The sequence below is a fragment of the Hippocampus bargibanti genome, linkage group LG17 (assembly GCF_051943395.1).
Source record: "Hippocampus bargibanti isolate YZ-2025 linkage group LG17, ASM5194339v1, whole genome shotgun sequence".
NCBI lineage: Eukaryota > Metazoa > Chordata > Actinopteri > Syngnathiformes > Syngnathidae > Hippocampus > Hippocampus bargibanti.
Window position 1 is genome coordinate 7,218,681 of NC_142750.1, and position 20,943 is coordinate 7,239,623.

General features: G+C 40.0%; 1 protein-coding gene across 2 annotated transcripts in view; it reads left to right on the top strand.

The window, feature by feature from the left end:
• abca3b (ATP binding cassette subfamily A member 3b) overlaps positions 1-20,943 on the top strand; it is a 47,941-nt gene that overhangs the window by 6,832 nt on the left and 20,166 nt on the right. For both annotated transcript variants that reach the window (XM_089019236.1, XM_089019238.1), the window contains exons 4-18: positions 2,838-2,965; positions 4,429-4,594; positions 7,102-7,361; positions 7,477-7,593; positions 8,326-8,446; positions 11,225-11,398; positions 12,355-12,536; positions 14,327-14,473; positions 14,571-14,700; positions 14,790-14,944; positions 16,063-16,218; positions 16,292-16,502; positions 17,313-17,463; positions 17,542-17,640; positions 19,786-19,984. In XM_089019236.1, the coding sequence (XP_088875362.1) occupies positions 2,838-2,965; positions 4,429-4,594; positions 7,102-7,361; positions 7,477-7,593; positions 8,326-8,446; positions 11,225-11,398; positions 12,355-12,536; positions 14,327-14,473; positions 14,571-14,700; positions 14,790-14,944; positions 16,063-16,218; positions 16,292-16,502; positions 17,313-17,463; positions 17,542-17,640; positions 19,786-19,984 (2,396 nt within the window). The remainder of the gene's footprint in view (positions 1-2,837; positions 2,966-4,428; positions 4,595-7,101; positions 7,362-7,476; positions 7,594-8,325; positions 8,447-11,224; positions 11,399-12,354; positions 12,537-14,326; positions 14,474-14,570; positions 14,701-14,789; positions 14,945-16,062; positions 16,219-16,291; positions 16,503-17,312; positions 17,464-17,541; positions 17,641-19,785; positions 19,985-20,943) is intronic.

The window sequence follows — 20,943 nt, forward strand, 5'->3', positions numbered from 1 at the left end:
TTTTGGGTACTTTGTTTGGTCTGAAAACATCGTGTTGAACCGTGTTGATGGAGAAATTAGAAGGAAAAAACATTAATAACATGATGGTGAATTGTTATGTGTTGCACCAAGACTACTATTTGATCCTAGCTGAAACAAATTCCCAGCAGACAAGTCCGCCCATTTCCAACGGAGCTTGGGCGGCATCTTGTGCATTTTCTGGGACGCTACATTGCAGTCCAGATGCCTCAAAATGACACGGAAGGACTTCTTTAATCGATTGCAAACATTTATGCTTTCCTCTTCAGAACTATTTGAATCATATTCATAACTGGAGGAGGAACAAGAAAGCATCTTATCCGAATCTGAAGCCTTTGTTTTGATTCTCGAGCAAGGCAAGACGTCCTGGCGTGACGTCACGAACAAGGGGGCGGGACCTTCTGAAACGGAAAGTTTCTGAGGTCATTTTGAAGTAGTTTTGGGACACTTTAAGTCATTTTTATTGGTGTTTTTCATGTGACTAAAAATATCAGCCTGCCTGTTTTGAATATTTTAGATTAGCTATAGAACGTATTAGCTATAAAACATATTTCTGATGTCAGTTAGGAAACAAAAAATGGTGTCGGTTGTCCTTTAAATGGCCTTAAAATACCTACTATTCACAGGTGATTTTTTTCTCTACCAAACCACTTCTCAATACTAATATTTTAACCCTTTCAGGGACAGCAGTTACTCCAATGGATTGCTTTTAATGAAATCACATTACAGGATAGCATTATTGGTGCATGAAAGGGTTAAATCAAATTAAAAAATAGCTCCATCATGGGTGCGTGATTATCTCATTCACTGCCATTTGCAAATTTAAAAACATGTCGTGAAGCGTCATTCCCGAATTGGATTGGATTGGATATGCCTTTATTAGTTCGGGTTTAGTTTTTTTTTCTTGCTTGGGTGCCGATAAAGCGCCGGCCAGACCTCTGGCAATGTTTTTTCTTTCACAAGGGGGCAGCATTTCCCTTTTTTCATGTTAGCGCCTTGTTCCAGCTTCAGATGTCGTTAAAGCACGATATAAATCAATATGTATGTATTGTATTGCATTTTGGACAGCAGCCCTCATTTCAAGCTCATATAACTCCTGACCAATATAATTTAGGAATTAACTTTTTTTTTAAATTTGTTGACGAAAGAAGAGAGTCGAAGGTTTTCTTACTCTACATTGAATGCTTACGTAGTCCTAAAACTCAATATTCTGTTGGTCCTGAAATTCGAGTGACAATGACAAAAACCCTGGCACTGGAGTGGACACATTTTTTTCACATGACTGGCAGTGAATTAGTTTCAATGATCTCTTTACGTCTGTGTAAGCTCTCAGTCGTACAGGAGTGGTCCATCGATGAGAAGGTTTCTTCAGCCGTCATCTGTACAAATTTTGTACAGATGACGGCTGAAGAAACCTTCTCATCAATGATCTCTTTATTCAGAATAGATTATAAAATTTGATTTTCACATGCGTCTCAACCTCCGTTACAGAAGCTTTATGGTCCTCACACTGCTCCTAAACGCTAAATTGCGCTTTATGCTAGCAATAGAAAGTTTGTCGTAACAGGATCTGCTATTGGGAAACAATGCAGCCAAGTAGCTGCTAATTTCCTCAACTATTAAAAACGCGGAACTACTTCAGAAGGCGTTTGCGCAAAGCTACGATAGCTGCATTGGAGAGAAATGCAGTCAGGGACAGCAAACCCGCCGGCAAAGGAATGAAGCTTTCAGATTAATACCTTAAACCAAACAGTAGGAAGAGTCTAACACTTTTGGGACACTCTTCATCTATTCACTATAAATCAGTAGTTCATGCCCTTCTAATGTAATCATGAATACATTTTATGTTTGGGACTTCCAGTCAGTCAAGTCGTCGCACAAAAGAGCCTTTTAGTATTCACGTCAGGCTCAAATATCGAGGGCACGTTTGAACCGCTGCAGCTGCTTGTCCTTGCTGGGTTTTTTTTCTGTGTGTGCCTTTTCTTCCATTCGTGTGTTTATTCAGCGAATCTGACCCAAATTTAACCCCATCGGCCTGTGTGTAAATACCTCGCTGCAATCCGAATACCTGCGTGTGTGCATGGTAGTTGGAATGTAAGTTGGACTTGAGAAATTCTGGAACGGACACAAACATGGCCAAAAATACACCAAAAAAAGAAACCAGAATATAATTTTATATTGCAGTAATCCCTCGCTGTATCACAGATCATCTTTTGTGACTGTTTTTTTTCTCAGTTTTTTTTTTTTTTTTTGTTGGAGGGGAGCAGTACATTGTGTTCTTAATTCTGATTGGCTAAGAGACTGTAGACAAATATCAATAGTATCCGTGCCTCATCGCTGTACGGCCAGCAAATTTTTTTCCCCATGATAAAACCGACAATGTTGACAAAATGTTCTGTACCGCATTTCTAAAAACTGTCCGTTGTTTCGATGTATTTTTTTTAACCATATTTAGTTTCATTAACCCATTTACGCTGAGCGTGTTCATCTGAACACAGATAAATTCATTAAAAAAAATCAAAATTAAATCAAAACAGACTAACTGAGTGTATAATTAATAATGATATAATTATATGTAATTAACACTAATTAATGTGGCAAGAAACAACATTAATGCATTTAAAAATGAATGACAGTATTTTATACGTTGTAATTGTAACAAATACGAAGACTATTTCACGGATTGCACTTTTTAGCCTGTAACTCCACCGATAAATTAGAAATTTCTGTACTGGCGTCGTGATATCACCGTGGATTCACGGTGGATCTGTCCGTCTGTGATAAAAATGGTTCTCTAAGAATAATGTCATCTGTTACAGTGCATGGCTTTGAGACGGAGAATCACTTTGAGGACTATGTAAGGAATGACCCTCTTTCTGGAAAACTCCTGGCCGCTGTGGTTTTTGAGAAGCCCTGTTGTCACAATGACGAGCCTTTGCCTCTTCAGGTATAATTGCCACACAATATGCATCATGAACAAAATAAGACTTTCCTCTAAAAACTGTTTCATGCTTGGTTTTTGTATTGAAATGCACTCACGGTGCACTGAAGTCAGTCAGTTACGGTTCATCTTCATGAACAATACGCGGGACTCATGCATGTCAACACACCACACTTGATTGGAGCCAGAGGCAAAATTCCACCCTGTTGTCGCCAGGCAGATTAGAGAAACAAACAAAGAAAAAAGAAAAGTGCTATATACAAAGTAACACAGATGAGAAAACCACAATTGAAAGTCCAAGTCATGATGATGTGAGTGATTTGCTGGGAGCCAGTTTTGAAAGTGGCAAATTCTGATGTGGAATGGTACAATGCCCACTTTAGCCACCAGGGGACAGTACACTACATACATCCAAAAAAACATGAAGAATTTTATAACTTAGCGACACCAAAAACGATAGTAAAACGAGTCATTTTTTTCACCGCAGAGGATGAAGAAGATGTCCCTGTGAATGTAATTATATTTCCGACATGTTTTACCGCACCGTTTAAGTTCAAATGTCCGCTGCTTGAATCGGACATTTGAAGACAAATGGTGCATCTATGTAGGCTCTCAGTCATCCAGGAGTGGTCCATCGAGGAAAAGGTTTCTTCAGCCGTCATCTGTACTTTTTTGAAGGTGTCTGACGTTTCGCTCCTCATCCGAAGATGATTTTTGTAAAACAGCAAAAAGCCTTCACTAAATCGCCATGTTGGTTTAAGGTTTAATTTAGACATGCTTACAATAAACTACTTATGATACCATGTAGGCTTAGTCATGCTAATGAGGTGAAACCAAAGCCAGGGATAGAATTATAAAGGGAATCAGATTGGACAGGAAATCACATTGGCTAATGTGGTGAAATCAGAGCCAGGGATAGAACAATAGAAATAATCACATTGATCACACAAGACTACTATTTGATACTAGTTGATTGAATTAAATTCCCAGGAGACAAATCAGCCCATTTCCAACGGAGCTTGAGCGCCATCTTGTGCATTTTCTGGTACGCTACATTGGAGTCCAGACGCCTCAAAATGAGACGGAAGGACTTCTTTAATCGATTGCAAACATTTATGCTTTCCTCTTCAGAACTATTTGAATCATATTCATAACTGGATGAGGAACAAGAAAGCATCTTCTCCGAATCTGAAGCCATTGTTTTGATTCTAGAGCAAGGCAAGACGTCCTGGCGTGACGTCACGAACAAGGGGGCGGGACCTTCTGAAACTGAAACTTTCTGAGGTCATTTTGAAGTAGTTTTGGGACACTTTAACTCATTTTTATTGGTGTTTTGCATTTGACTAAAATATCAGCCTGCGTGTTTTGGGTATTTTAGATGCTATAAAATGTTTCTCTGATGTCAGTTAGGAAACAAAAAAATGATGTCGGTTGTCCTTTAACCTTCTATTTTATTTTTATGCACAAAGGTTCGCTACCACCTCCGCTTCACCTTCACCCCTCGCAACGCCCCGCCCAAAGAGAAGTCAGAACTCAACCCGAACAGTGACTTGGACTGGCACACGCTCAGCCTCTACCCGCTTTTTCAACTGCCCGGCCCGAGAGAGCAATACGACAAGCATGGGGGAACACCTGGTAAGAGCCTTTCTTTTAATGGTTATCTTGATATTCACTCTGAGCTGCTGCCAGCACTGGTTTAGAAATAAAGTGGCCATTTGTTGCTGATAAAACTGGTGCCTAAGGAGTGCCAACATTTTATTGATCCTAGAGGGAAGCTTCTAAAAAGTGTAGTAGGCATTTATTCAATGCGCTTTACTTGTACAAACTTTATGAAAGAGCAACAAACCCTATTTTTTAATTACATTGGGGTGTGCAGACTTTATATAAACATCCTCTATAGTCTGGAAGATGGGTTTTTCAAAAGAGCGTAACATATTAAAGCTACAAATTCCCTGCCTCTTTTTAGTGTCAGTTCCTGCAGGTGGAATAGCGAAGCAATGTTATGTGTGTTATTTAACTCATTCACTGCCATTTCATGAATTTATTCGGGAATTGAAAAATATGACGTAGAGCGCCATTCCCAAATGTGTTCGGGTTTTGTTTTTTTCTCACTTGGGTGCCGATGAAGTGCTGACCAGACTTCTGGCAATGGTTTTCCCCTTCCACAAGGGGGCAGCATTTCCCTTCTATGTTTGTGCTTTGTTACAGCTTGATCGCTATATAAACCAATATGTATGTATTGTATTGTATTTTGGACAGCCGCCCATAACTCCAGTCCCATGTAATTTAGGAATTAACTTTTTTTCAAAGAGAGTTTAAGAGTTTAAGAGAGTTTAAGGTTTCTTACGCTGCATTGAATGTAAATGTATTTCTAAAACTCAATATTCTGTGGGTCCTGCAATTCGAGTGACAATGACAAAAACCCTGGCACTGCAGTGGACACATTTTTTGCACGTCTGGCATTGAATGAGTTAAGATTGCTACTGCCGAAATTCACTTTAGGCTCTCGCTGAAAAAGTTGATCAAATTTGATTTTTTTTTCGAAACAAAGACCTCCATATTTTCTTTGGGTGGGTATGGGTGAAGTAAAATAAATCTACATAATAATAGCTTAACATTAGGAATTTAATTGGCCTCCAAAAATATGTCGTTTTTGACACACTTAGACCCAACAGCTGCGAAGCGCTTTATCCCCGCAACCTCTTGGCACAAAAAGCAACGTTTCCACGGAAACTGCCAACCACTGCGTTTGGTGTGACCCAAGCCTTGTCAACCCCTTGGCGCGTTCTCCGTACAGTGCGACATCTGCGAGGCGTTCTGGCCCCACTCGTGCACACACTAAATTGAGGCAATTGAGTGGTCGTGGTGTGGCGGGGTCCACACGGAGGTTGTATGCGAGATCCGATTCCTACGAAGGGTTGTCCGCCATGCGTAAACAAACTTACAGTATATTCGGAAAGCAACAAATATGTGTCTTTCTCTTCTCACAGTTGAGAAATACAGGATATTTTGTCACCCGAGCAGTAGCTCCTCAAATGATTAGATGGTTCACGGTTGCCATAGTTTCCTTGAGCCGCAAGAAACAAGACTTCTGTTTTCCGTGTGGACTCAAGACACCAGCCTGCTTAACTCATTCGCTTCCATTCCCGAATTTATTCAGATTTTTGTTTTTCTTGTGAGGGGTGCCGATAAAGCGCAGGTCAGACCTCTGGTAATATTTTTTCCTTCCACAAGGGAGCAGAATTTGCCTTTTGTCCATGTTAGCGTTTTGTTCCACCTTTAGCTGTTGTTACAGCGCTAAATAAATGAATATATATGCTTTTTGTTGTGTTTTGTACAGCCAGCCCCATTCTCAAGCTCGGATAACTCCAGATCAATATAACTTAGGAATTAACTCTTTTTTTTCTCATGAAAGAAGAGAGTCTAAGGTTTCTTACGCTGAATTGACCTATCAAAGCAGAGGTCTGGCACCGCCACCTCTGTCCATTAGGTATATATATAGGGCCAGAGCTACCAGCACAACTTTAGTTCACTGACGAAGCTTTTCGGATAAGGAGCGAAACGTCAGACACCTTCAAAGAAGTACAGATGACGGCTGAAGAAACAAAGTTTTTCATTTCTGAACAGAATATTGAGTTTTAGGACGACATAAATTTTATGTCGTCCTACAACTCAATATTTTGTGGGTTCTGCAATTTGAGTAAAAATGAACAAAAACCTTGGCATACATTTTTGCACATCATCTGGGAGTGAATGAGTCAAGGTGCAAAACTACAAGCATGAAACTAATTTATATAAAGGTTGACTCATCATCCAACCGCTTTTAAGCACCTTCCAAGTTAGCTTGTCACGAAATAATTTAGACTCTGTTATTACACGCCAAGCATTTATTTGAAGGTATGATAAATCCATAAAATATGTCACATTTGGTAATCTGTCGCTTTTTGAAATCAGACTATCTTGTCTGCGAAATCTCTGGACAGAAGGTTTACGTGTACTAGTGTTAATATAATTCGTAGTATTCTTTAGCTTTCCCTGACTGTCAAACCTCTAAGCAAAACGTTTCCACATCTCACACTGTGCCCCCCTTTTCCTCAACGCATGATGGCTTTGTTAAATATATGCTCTTTGTTTCTTCAAAGGTTATTTCCGTGAGGGATTCCTGGCCGTACAGCATGCCGTGGACCGAGCCATCATGCGCTCTTACAACAGAACCGCAGCCGATTCACTTCTGGGACAAACCAGAGTGGTCCTGTCCCGCTTTCCATATCCGCCATTCATATATGACGTGTTCATCCTGGCCATCCAGAACCAACTGCCCCTGCTGCTTGTGCTTAGCTTCACCTACATGTCCCTCAACATTGTCCGAGCCGTGGTGCAGGAGAAGGAACGGAAACTCAAGGTGGGTGTCAGAGGTTTGAATTTTTTATGAATTAATTTATTGAGGGGATTGCTGAGTTTATGATTCCAATCTGCATTCTAAGCTCTTTTGTCTGCGCTCTTTTTATGGATCTCAGGAGTACATGAGGATGATGGGACTCAGCAACTGGCTCCACTGGACTGCGTGGTTCCTTATGTTTTTCCTGTTTCTCTCCATCTCAGTCTTTTTCGTCACGCTGCTCCTCTGCATCCAAGTGAGTTTGGAGCCCATAGCCCTTTTTGAGGACATTTTCGTGTCAACGCGAGTTTCTGAAATTGTACTTGAATAACTCCCACTAGCTAGCGCAAGCTAACTCTATGTTGCTAATGCACGTCTGGGTGCGGTTGTACCGTATTTTCCGGTGTATAAGGCGCACCGGAGTATAAGGCTCAACCTCAATGAATGGTGTATTTTCAAACTGTTTTCATATTTAAAGCGCACCGGACTATAAGATGCACCTTCAATGAATGAAAAGAGTTTTCCAAATATAATATAGAAAAGTTTTCCAAATACAGTAAAGTCTCGTTATATCGATATTCAAGGGAGTCCGAAAAAATATCGATATAACCGGGACTATCGATATATCCGACCCTGTTTGCATGTAATTTTCTCCGTGTGTGCATAGAAATAGCATCGATATAACCGGGACTATCGATATATCCGATATCGATATAACGAGACTTTACTGTATAAGGCACACCACGTTATAAGGCGCTACAGTAGAGGCTGGGGTTACGCACTACTTCTACAGGGGGGAGGAAATGCAGTCGGTGGCTGCTGACCTGTTGTGGTTCAATATTACTTCACATATAAAGCGCACTGGAGTATAAGGCACAGTCATCTTTGGAAGAAAATCAAGGCTTTTGGGCGCGTCTTCTACACCGGAAAATACAGTCGTTCCTCTAATGGGTCAATAACAAGAAGTCTGTGCGTTTTATCCTTGTAGGTTAGCCCGAATGGAGCCGTCCTGAGTTACAGTGACCCCACGCTGGTGTTTGTCTTTCTTCTGATCTTCACTGTGGCCACCATCAACTTTAGCTTCATGATCAGTGTCTTCTTTTCACGAGGTGGGTGCATAGTTGAGTATGACTGATTGATGAGAATTAGTTGATGAGAAGTACCGTATTTTCCCGTGTATAATGGGCACCGGAGTATAAAGCGCATCTGCAATAAATGAATAAAATGAAGGCTTTGGGTGCGCCTTATACACCAGAAAATATGGTACAATTTTCTTTACATGATATGACAACATGACAAAATTCTCCAATACTATGACACTGATACTACATTTCCAGCCGGGCGAATCCTGCCATAGTTTTATTGTAGAACTAAAGTGCTGAGTTGCTAGCTATGTTTAACTCATTCACTGCCATTCATGAATTTATTCGGGAATTGAAAATATAGCGTAGAGCGCCATTCCCGAATTAGTACGGTTTTTGTTTTTTCTTGCTTGGGGGCCGATAAAGCCGCTGGCCAGACGTCTGGCAATGTTTTTTTCCCTTCCACCAATTTTTTTTGTCCATGTTGCCGCTTTCTTCCAGCTTAAGCTGTTGTTAAAGCGCTATATAAAGCAATAGGTATGTATTGCATTGTATTTTGGACAGCATATAACTCCAAACCCATATAATTTAGGAAATAACTTTTTTTCTGATGAAATAAGAGTGTCTAAGGTTTCATACACTGCATTGAATGTTTATGTAGTCCAAAAACTCAATATTCTGTGGGTCCGGGAATTTGAGTGACAATCACAAAAACCCTGGCACTGGTATTTTTGCACTTCTGGCAGTGAATGAGTTAAATGGAATGTGTTATAAGACTGTTCACTTTTTTATCACAGTTGTGCAATGGCAATATCAACTATTAATACTTTGTATTGGCAAATACTGAAATATGTTCCTTATAACAATTTTAATAAAACCATCAGTGCATGGTAAGCAGAAGCAATAAGCGCCCGCTGTTAAAACAAGCCGTGAAATAACACAAGAAATAAAAACCTTTATATTCCCCGGAAATTGGTTGTGAATGTTGCTGGGGGGCAATACAGTAAGTGAATGTAGAATTATATATATATATATATATATATATATATATATATATATATATATATATATATATATATATATATATATATATATATATATATATATATATATATTTTATATATATATATATATATATATATATATATATATATTGCAAATGCTGAATACACATTTGATGTCCCGCTTGCCAAGCTAATTAAAATGCTCGATAACAACTGTTCTAATTAGACGGCGGAGAGTTTTCAGTCTTGCGCTCTTCCAGCTGTTGTCTGCTGGCAGTGTTACACGCGAGCAGCTGCCTCGGCGCGATGTCGACTCGCAGAGCACTTTGCAAGCACACTCCAAATGTCAAAACCCAGGGAGTTCTTTTTCAGGCTTTTCTTTTCATCGCAAATAGAAGCACTAACGCTTTTATTCGGCTCTGCCAGTAATTGTCCTGCATTCAGATTTCTTGCTGTTTCATCATTTACATGTTTTTTCTGCCTGTTGCTGTGTCCTCCCTGACATATCACTTCCCATAAATAACATAAAAAATATTTCAGAAAATCCAAAATTATTGCTTCAACGGCAATACACACGCTCCCCTACTTATGAACAACGGTACATACGAACATTTTTGCAGGTATGTCAAAAATATTCGGACAGGGTTGCTGTATGTTAGTTGTATTGCACGCCTTTTTCCGAGAAGCACTTCTTTCCGCCGCTAATACCGACGTGAGACGCTGTGAGAGCTGTCTTTCTCTTTCTCTTTCTCTTTCTCTTTCTCTTTCTCTCTCTCTCTCTCTCTCTCTCTCTCTCTCTCTCTCTCTCTCTCTCTCTCTCTCTCTCTCTCTCTCTCTCTCTCTCTCTCTCTCTCTCTCTCTCTCTCTCTCTCTCTCTCTCTCTCTCTAACATTATTTTTCAGTACACACCAAAACAAGTTACTTATACAGGCCTTAAACATACTTATATAAACATTAAACATATTTATATAAGCCTTAAAGGACAACCGACGTCTCCGGACAAGTTGTGTCCATAATTTGTATAATGGCTTGAAATGACTTCTACTGAGCGTATTTTACAAAGATTCCACCGCATATGGCTATATTTTATGTTTTAAGACTCGCGCTGAATATTCCGCAAGTCTTGTTTTTGAGTTGGTGACGAGTCCGTATTTGACGTCACTGAAGGAACGCCCCTGACCGAAAAAAGGACACATTGTAGCCGTCCTTCCCTCACGTCAATGCTTGTTTTGGTCAATGCTTGTCTGAAAACCTCATGTTGCACCCAAAAGAGCCAGAAGAGGCTGACCAAGCTCCATGAAAGGAATTTATCAGCCTGTGGAAACGGGTTGATTAATTACTCACAGGAGCCGTTCGCCATTTTCTGCTTCTTTTTTTATTATACATTTCTCTAAAACCTTTCATTTTTTTGGCTAAAAACCCTTTTCACCTTCTTTTCTTGAAGGTTTGTTCTTTGTCTGGCTACTCCAAAAGACACATTTACTAGCCTTCCAATTCTAATTGAAAAAAAGACATTGCTGTCTTTTAGATTTTTTCATGGCACAAACATCCCATAAATGTATTTCGGACCGAAAGCCCTTTTCCATCTTTTCTTCCCCTTATAATTTCGTTATACTGTTCTGAAAGCACAATAAGTCCCTTGTGTTCAATTCCACTGTTGCTTATCTTGGAGCACCATATTAATTTTCTCTGGTAACCATAACAACAATTGAACAAGATGTCTTTGCATATTTTTCATTGCCAGGCAGATATTTAGCATCCTTTCTCAATGTCTTTTTTTTTTTTTTTTTTACTCCTTTAGCTAACGTGGCAGCGGCGGCGGGCGGCTTCACATATTTCCTGAGCTATCTGCCTTATCTATTCCTGTCGCCACGCTACGACCTACTCAGCCATGCCCAGAAAGTGTCTGCCTGCCTTATCTCCAACGTGGCCATGGCTATGGGAGCACAGCTACTCGGGATGTTTGAAGGCAAAGGTAAGGCTCCACATTTTGTGCTCATAGGCCACATATGATTCTTAAAAGCAATATGTGGCCCCTGTCACATCTGCATGTGAAGTTGTTTATTGGATTGGATTAGCCTTTTTTTAGTCTTGCAGTGGAGAAATTTACATTTCACAGTAGCAAAGTGATGAAAGAAAGAGGACAGGAAAGGAAGCAGTAGAAAAGCAAAATACAGGAGTTGCTGTAAAGGCAGTCACTCTCGCGGCGCCATCTTGAGGTCAACACAACAACAAAAACACAACAAAAAAAGACAGTCATTCAATCTTTAGCACTTTCTGCACCATCTTTATTGTATGAAGCAATTCTAGATGAAAAAGGAGAGGATCAAAGCGTCTTTTTCACCAGTGGATCAGGGACATCATGGTGAAATGTGCACGTCTGCTACAAGCTAAATGTTGAAAGCAAACAATAAGCTTTAGCATCCAATGACGAAAAGAGACTGTCCTGTCCAACGTAAATCCGCTTCAAGTCCAAGCCGCGCCCGTTCCACATATGCATCGGCGCTCCTTTCTTCTCATCGCGGGCTCCTCAGAACAGTAGTTCATTCCAGTTTAAATTTTATTTGACTGAAGTCAATTTGAATGAATTAATTTAATCAATTATTTAGTGAGACAAATAATTCTAAAAATAAATACAATGAATGGTCCAATTCAGACAAACAGAAAAAAACACATATATATGATAATCCCAAACTGTTACAGAACTGGATGCCATATATGTGTGTGTAATATACAAATATATAAAAATATATATATATATATATATATAGATATATATATGTGTATATATATATATATATATATATATATATATATATATATATATATATATATATATATATATATATATATATATATATATACATTTTTTTTACAATCTATATATGCTTATTATTCATGCCTAATGTTTTTTTTACCTCTTCTACGCAGGCACGGGCATTCAGTGGGATAACTTGTTTGATTCTGTAACCGTGGATGACGATTTTTCAATGGCCCAAGTGATGGGCTTGCTGCTGTTTGATGCCGTACTCTATGGCCTTGTGGCCTGGTATGTCGAGGCAGTTTTTCCCGGAGAGTATGGCGTTCCACTGCCTTCGTACTTCTTCGTATTGGTATGCTCCGCTCAGCTTCGTACGCACACAAAAGACCCCATGAAACATACAGACGCTCCCCTACTTACAAACATTCGATTGATGAACAACGGTAAATACGATTATTTTTGCGGTAGTGCTCTGAGTAGTGCTTCTTTCCGCCGCTAATTCAGACGTGAAGCATACATACTACTTATAACATATGTATTATTTCCTGTTGTACATGTCCATATCTTTATAGAGCATCTATTTTATTAAATGTTTGTTTTTCAGCACAAACCAATACGGGTTACTTATACATGCCTTAAAAATACTTATATAAACCTTAAACATACTTACATAAGCCTGAAAGGACAACCGACACCTCCTGACAAGTTGCGTCCATAATTTGTAAAATCACTTCAAATGACTTCTACTGAGCGCATTTTACAAAGATTCCACCGCATATAGCTATATTCTACATTTTAAGACTCGCGCTGAATATTCATGAAGTCCTGTTTTCGAGTTGATGAGGATGCCCGAAGTGACGTCACATTCGGAACGCCCCTGACCGAGAAAGCGACACACAATGCATTTTGGGTACTTTTTTTCATCTGAAAACACCGGGTTGATCGCAAAATTAGAAGGAAAACTACATAAATAACGCAATGCTGAATCGTTGTGTGTCGCAGCAAATTGCGGTAACACGCTTAAAGAAGGTGTAAGTTTGCACAAATTCCCAGCGGGCAAATCAGCCCATTTCCAGTGGCGCTTGTGCGCCATCTTGTGCATTTTCTGGCCGCTACATTGAAGTCCAGACGGCTCGAATTGATATGGAGGGACTTCTTTAATCGAACATTTATGCTTTCCTCTTCAGAACTATTTGAATCATATTCATAACTCGATGAGTAACAAGAAAGCATCTTCTCCGAATCTGAACTCTCTGAAGCCATTGTTTTGATTCTGGAGCAAGGCAGTTTGTGAAGGAGTATCCTGGCGTGATGTCACGAACAAGGGGGCGGGACTTTCTGAATCTCACCAGTTCTAAGCTCATTTGGTGGCAGGTTTGGGCCACTTTTATTGGTGTTTTGCCTTTGACTAAAAATATCAGTCTGTGTGTTTTGGGTATTTTAGATGTAATAAAAACGTTTTTCTGATGTCAGTTAAGAAACAAAAAATTGGTGTCCGTTGTACTTTAAGCGTACATTCCATTCAAAATATGGCACTGAAGTAACTTACGATCGAATTCACCTTACAAACGACCGTTCGGAACATATCTAGTTCGTAAGTTGGGGAGTGTCTGTATTTACTATCAAGCTCGAAGGGAACAGTTCGCCCATTCTGCTCTTTTATGTTGTTGTTATGTATTGCAAGTAAGGCTGGGCGATCGAGTAATTCCGTAATAGATGTGGCTTAGCACAAATCTAAAAATGTGGAAAGCTAAATCTCGAACCTAGCACACCTGATTCATTTTGGTAATGTTTAGGTTATTTAGATTTATCAACACTGCAATCTGTGAAATTGTTTTTTATTTAAAGCAAAAATTCAGAGACAATTCTGATATAATCTTGAGTCCATATCGGCCACATTTCACTGTCACATTTGATTCATGTCTGAACATTATGCAGCAATCAGAAGAGTAATGGATGTTTAAATATATATGCACATCAATAATCTTTGCAGTTAAATCCCATTTCCTCCCAAGGTATCAGACTGATGTGATATCTTGACATCGCAAAATGACTTTGCTCCATCCATTAAGCTAATGAGTTTTGTCATTATTTTTTAAATTGCCGCCACCTGGCGTCCATTTCATCTTTTTTCATGTGCAGCCTTCCTATTGGTGCAGCAGCCCTCGCATGGCTCTGGTGAACGAAAAAGAAGAAGAGGAGGATGCCGAAAAGGCTCTGAAAGGAGAATTTATTGAAGAGGAGCCTAACGGGATTGTTTCTGGCGTTAAGATAAAGCACCTTGCCAAGGCAAGACTGCACAAAAATTCTGTTGTTTTTAAGGTTATTTTTGTTTTTAAGGGGTGAAATATCTGTTTTTGTAAAACGTATTCACGTTGCGCGGCAGGAGTTCAAAGTGGGCAACAAAACTCGCAAGGCTGTGCGGGATCTCACGCTGAACATGTTCGAGGGGCAGATCACGGTGTTGTTAGGACACAACGGTGCCGGCAAGACCACCACGCTGTCCATGTTGACAGGTGACCTCTTTGAACATGTCACATTTTATAAACTGCCCCAATACTTGAGGACCCCTTTTAGTCCGACCCTGCGTTCTTTGTCTTCACAGGTCTGTTCCCCCCAACCAGCGGGAGGGCCTACATCAACGGGTACGACATCTGTCAAGACATGGCTCTGATTCGACGGAGTCTCGGACTCTGTCCTCAGCATGATGTCCTATTTGATAATCTGACTGTGACAGAGCATCTGCTTTTTTATGCGCAGGTATTCACACTCATACTCACATTGTGTTCTCATAAAATGACAACTTTTTTTTTCCCCATTTCATAAATATTACTGGCAATAAGAAACTTTTTCATTCCGATCGTATTTTAGAGACATGTGGCAGTAGGATTTAACTGTTTATCGATTATTAGCGGTTCTTTGATGGGTGTTCACTTTACCGCTGCTCAATGACAGTTACATTGCCCAGAAATTACCATATTTTGCACTTTTAGGCGCACCTAAAAGAAAACACTTTTTTCAAAACATGTCATAGTCAGCTTTATTGTCAAATATGCTAATATGCATGACATGCGGCACAGATTAAATGACCATGCGCCTCATAATCCGGTGCGCTTGATGTATGGAAAACGTTTGAAAATGTCATTCATTGAATGTGCACCTTATGTATGGAAAAGGTTTTTAAATGTCATTCGTTGAAGGTTCGCCTTATAGTCCAGAAAATACGGTACTTCTTTTTTCCCAATATGCCAAAGATAATGTATTTTTGGGGGGGTTATTTTGGGCTGCCAATCAAATCTGTTTATTTGTATGAATTCTTGTTTTTCAATAGTTGGCATTTGTTTAACTCATTCACTGCCATCCCCGAATTAATTAGGGAATTAAAAAGCATGACGTGGAACGCCATTCCGGAATTGGTTTGGGTTTGGTTTTTCTTGCTGGGGGTGCCGATAAAGCACTGGTCAGACCTCTGGCAATGTTTTTCCATCCCACGAGGGGGCAGAATTTGCCTTTTATACAGCCGCCCCCATTTCAATCTCATAACTCCAGACCCATATAACTTAGGAATTAATTCTTTTTTTTCTGGTGAAAGAAAAGAGTCTAAGGTTTCTTACGCCGCATTGAATCTTTATGTCGTCCTAAAAGTCAATATTCTGTGGGTACTGCAATTTGAGTGACTGAAACCCTAGCACTGAAGTGGAAATATTTTTTGCACATTGTCTGGCAGTGAATGAGTGAATATTAATATCAAGCGTTGACTCGTTTTCACAATATTACTCGTCACGTTTTGATATTTATACGACAGATGCTTCTCGAAAAGTACAAAGTTTGTGAATGCTTGTTCAGAAAGGATGCCATGCATGTGCTGTGTCATTCAGCTGAAAGGTTTCTCCAAAGAAAAAATTCCAGAAGAGGTGGACAGAATAATCTGCATCCTCCACCTTGAAGATAAGCGACACGCTCGCTCCAAGACGCTGTCAGGCGGAATGAAGAGAAAACTTTCCATAGGCATCGCGCTCATTGGTGATTCCAAGGTTAGTAACCACTCATGTCTTCATTTTTTTTCATTCTATTTGTTGAATTTGAATTTCACATTTTGCGAGCCAGGTGGTCATGTTGGATGAGCCCACATCTGGTATGGACCCTTCGGCCCGACGCGCCACTTGGGATCTTCTGCAGGGCGAGAAGCGCGAGCGCACCATCCTTCTCACAACGCACTTCATGGACGAGGCCGACCTGCTCGGCGATCGCATCGCAATTATGGCCGGGGGGGAGCTGCAGTGTTATGGTTCGCCACTTTTCCTCAAAAACAAATACGGTGAGAACCTTTCAATTTTTGTTCGTTGACACCAGACAGTAAGAATTTACACCATATTAGACCTACTCTCATTTACAATAGGGAAAGTGCAATTAACACATGTTTGCCATCTGGTGGTGATTGGCAATATTGCAACATCTCTCTCTCTCTCTCTCTCTCTCTCTCTCTCTCTCTCTCTCTCTCTCTCTCTCTCTCTCTCTCTCTCTCTCTCTCTCTCTCTCTCTCTCTGTCTCTCTCTCGATTTAGCTAGCTAGCGATCTAGCTAGCTAGTGATCTATCGATCTAGCTAGCTAGCAATCTAGCTAGGTATTGATCTATCGATCTAGCTAGCTATCGATCTATCTAGCTATCAATCTAGCTAGCTATCGATCCAGCTATCTATCAATCTAGCTAGCTATCGATCTAGCTAGCTAGCTGTCGATCTAACTGGCTATCATTCTAGCTCGCTATCGATCTAGCTAGCAAGCTATCAAGCTAGCTAGCTATCTAGCTTAATTGGACGGTCTTGGGTCAGCCTTTTTTGCAATATTTCGGCAATATATATTTTGAAGTCACTGTTAATTTTTGGCAATAATAGAAATCAAATAATTTTCAAGTGGGGAATCCTCCATAAAGTGCGGTACATTGATCCTATTGGTTAACACATATGCCATGCAGTTCTGAGGTTCTGAGCTCGAATCTGGGATCGGACGTCAAGAAATTTCTATAATGAATAATGAATGGTGATGCTTATACTCGGGCTCAGCCGCCAACCTTCAGGGGACAAACACTTTAGAAAAAAGACTTTACATCAACTCCCGCACTCCCCAGGTGCTGGCTACCACATGGTGATTGTAAAAGATGCCCTCTGCAACGTGTCCGAGATCACTCGCCTTGTTCTCCTGTACGTTCCGAACGCCACACTGGAGAGCAGCGCAGGGGCCGAGCTGTCTTACATCCTCCCGAAGGAAAGCACAAGCAGGTTGGTCATGCGGATCCTGTTTGGATGTCTGAATTTCATAAGAATCTAACATCGTCTCCCCCCCCCCCTTTTTCTCAGGTTTGAGCTGCTTTTTGCTGAGCTGGAAATGAACAGAGAGGAGTTGGGCATTGCCAGCTATGGAGCATCTGTCACCACAATGGAGGAGGTGTTTCTCAGGTCAGAATTACAGTAAAAACATTTTCAGAATATCCAATAGATGTGCTAAGAATCCTTTCTGAGCCATTTTTATAATCCGAAAAGCTATAATAGCAATGTTTCTAAAATTTCCAAATGTAAAGACACTGGTCACGTTAATCATTTCACATCGTAATTAGCAAACAGACAAATTGTAATATGCAACAGTTCAATATGTTCATATTTTTAAATCATGACTTCCACAGCATTCATAGAAAATCATGATGTCCTATCGCTACAAATGTGTAAACATTTTTTTAAAGAACAGAATTTCAAGACTTTTTCCACCAGTATTGTGAATTTGTAAAAAAAAAAATATATTTAAATCATATAATAATAAAATTAAGATGGAAAATAGAGACCAATGGTTTGCATAAGTGTGCAACTGGTGGATGAGGTTGTAATAAACTTACAAAATATTGAATTAAATCCCAGATAACTCTCATTAAAACCTGATGTACCAGAGCAAAAACAAGGGCAATTTGGTATCTAGCCCAAAACAAAAAAATGACAAATTTCCATTCATTTCTGATTCTAAGTAAAAATATGTAAAATCTTACATTATCATACTGTCAGTATTTGATACTGACCCAACCCAAGTTGTAGCCATAAATGACAAAACAGAAGATTTTCGAGGAAAATTTACGCATTTCATAATTTTCTTCTGCATTTTGCTTCACACAACTTCATTCTGCCTCCCACTTAGTATCCGTTCGTATCTATGGCAACAATTTACAGTGTCTTCCCCCCTGCGGTGGGCAAACGTTGTACACGCTTCAACTAGCACCATGTTACATTATAATTGGTGATGCTGCGAATGTTTTTCCGTCCTGGCCTTGTTATCCGCAAGTCCAGCTGGGAAACCATCAATGGCCGTCCACGCTTGTTGAAATGCCCAATGGCAAACGTGACCATCTGTTTGGCTCTTTGAGGGAGGAAATAAAAGGAACAGGAATGGTTAGTTTGTTATTGGCGCCTTATCCTGCACATGTCCTTGTTAGCTGGATATGTGTGAACACACACACAACCACACACAGTCTCTTGACACCTTACCATTTAATTTTAAATGTCTTGCTATATATCCACACCTTAATTAATAATAATAATAATAATAATAATAATAATAATAATAATAATAATAATACTTTACTTGAAAAATGACCATAGGTCATGAAGCCACAGGCTGCTTTAACCAAGTCTCAATTTAAAATGTTCCATTATCCTACCATGCATGTTTTTGGAATGGGTGCATGGATAGATTAGCTTTTATAAGTCTCGCAGTGGAGAAATTTACATATCACAGCAGCAAAGTGATGAAAGGGAAAGGAAAGGAAAGGAAGAAGTAGAAAAACAAAATACAGGAGCTGATGTAAAGGCAGCCACTCTCGCGGCGTCATCTTGAAGTCAAAACAACAACAAAAAAAACAACGAAATAACAAATCAATGCGACACAACAGACACAGACAGTCATTATACTTTAAGCACTTTCTGAACCCTATTTGTTGTAGGAGGTAGTTCTAGATGAAAGAGTAGAAGTTCAAAGCATCATTTTCACCAGTGGATCAGGGGCATAATGGTGAAATGTGCACAACTGCTACAAGCTAAATGTTCAAAGCAAACACTAAGCTGTGGCATCCATTGACAAAAAGAGATTGTCTCACATCTCTTGTCCCACGTAAATCCGCTTCAATTCCAAGCCGCCAGTTCCACGTACGCATTGGCAGACGTTCCTCCCAAATCAACAACAGGACTGGCATATTAGTGCTGCCAAAAAGGCACAACCGCTCAGCAGTCTCCTATTTGATGAATGTCATGGCCAAAAATGCTGAAAAACAATCTGTATCCATTCCACATGACGCAGAAAAGAAAACACAAAAACAAAAAAAAAAAACAAAAAAAGCAAGGCTCTTGAGAGCACTTGCTAAGGGCTGCCTCCTCGGGCGCCATTTTGGACTTTATGAATGTGGGAGGAAACTGGAGTACAAACAACATGGAAACTCCATACAGGGACTTAAAATTGAACTCAGTAATGTCGACGCGCTGTCAACTCGCTCGCCGGGCCACCTCAGTCATCGATATCTTCATCTAAAAAGAATTGAATGACCACTTTCTGCTTTTTGTCTTCAGAGTGGGTAAATTGGTGGATTCCAGTTTGGACATCCAGGCAATCCAACTGCCTGCCTTGCAGTACCAACATGAAAGACGTTCACACGACTGGACGACGGACGACACCAGCAGCACAAGCGGCATGACCGACGTGACAGATTTTACAGACAGTGGCACTCTCATCTCCGAGGATTGTTCCAACATCAAACTGAACACAGGGGTGAGATGACATCATGTGTAAGGTACAGTGATACCTCGGTTTACGAAACCGTTGGCTTACGAAGTTTACGAACGTTACATTTATGAAAATTTTACCTTGGCATACAAACAATTTTTCGGGATACACACGGGCGCCACAATGAGTGATGTGTCGTTCGCGAACGAGCCCGTTCTCCTAACAAGAAAATGGCAGCCGACTGTTTTTGTCTCCTATTCCCCGCTCGGTCAAAGCCACGTGATTGGACAAGAACGCAGCAGTGAGGGAGGGGGGGTTAAACAATAAAGAGACAGGCAGATGACGGAGAGAGAGTGATAAAATGGATAGAAAACAGTAAAATTTGGACTCGTTTCAACTTTGATAGTTCAAAGGCAGAGTGTAGACTGCAGGGTTAAAATATCCCATCAATCAGGCTCCACAAACAACCCGCACAAGCCATCTGAACACTTAATGCAAAAAGCTATCAACCCAGCTGAACAGAACACAATTGATGAGGAACAAGGTAAAATTATCGCAGAGAAAGCACCTCCAAGGGATCATTCCTCAAGATGGTGAAAGAAGAAGGCTACGTTCCTCATCAAGTGTTTAATGCTGATGAAACCGGTCACTCCCTTCCATCAAGCCATCAACGACCATCACAGAGGTAAATAAAACGCCTTTGTTATAGAGTACACTTTATTTATTTAATTATAATACCATAGCACATTTATTATACATAAAATAAGGTATATTTTGTGTAGTTTTAAGGCTTAGAAAAGTAGAAAGTAGAAAATTATGTTTTATCGGGACCTGGGAAAGGATCATTCTCATTTTAATGGTTTCCGCTGGAAAATTAAATTTTGGGATACACATTTTTCGCCTTACACAATCTGTCTGGGAACCAATTAAGTTCGTAAGCCAAGGTATCACTGTACTTCGGTGGAGAGTTGTCAATTTAAACTTACCCACTTGCCACCCTCCAA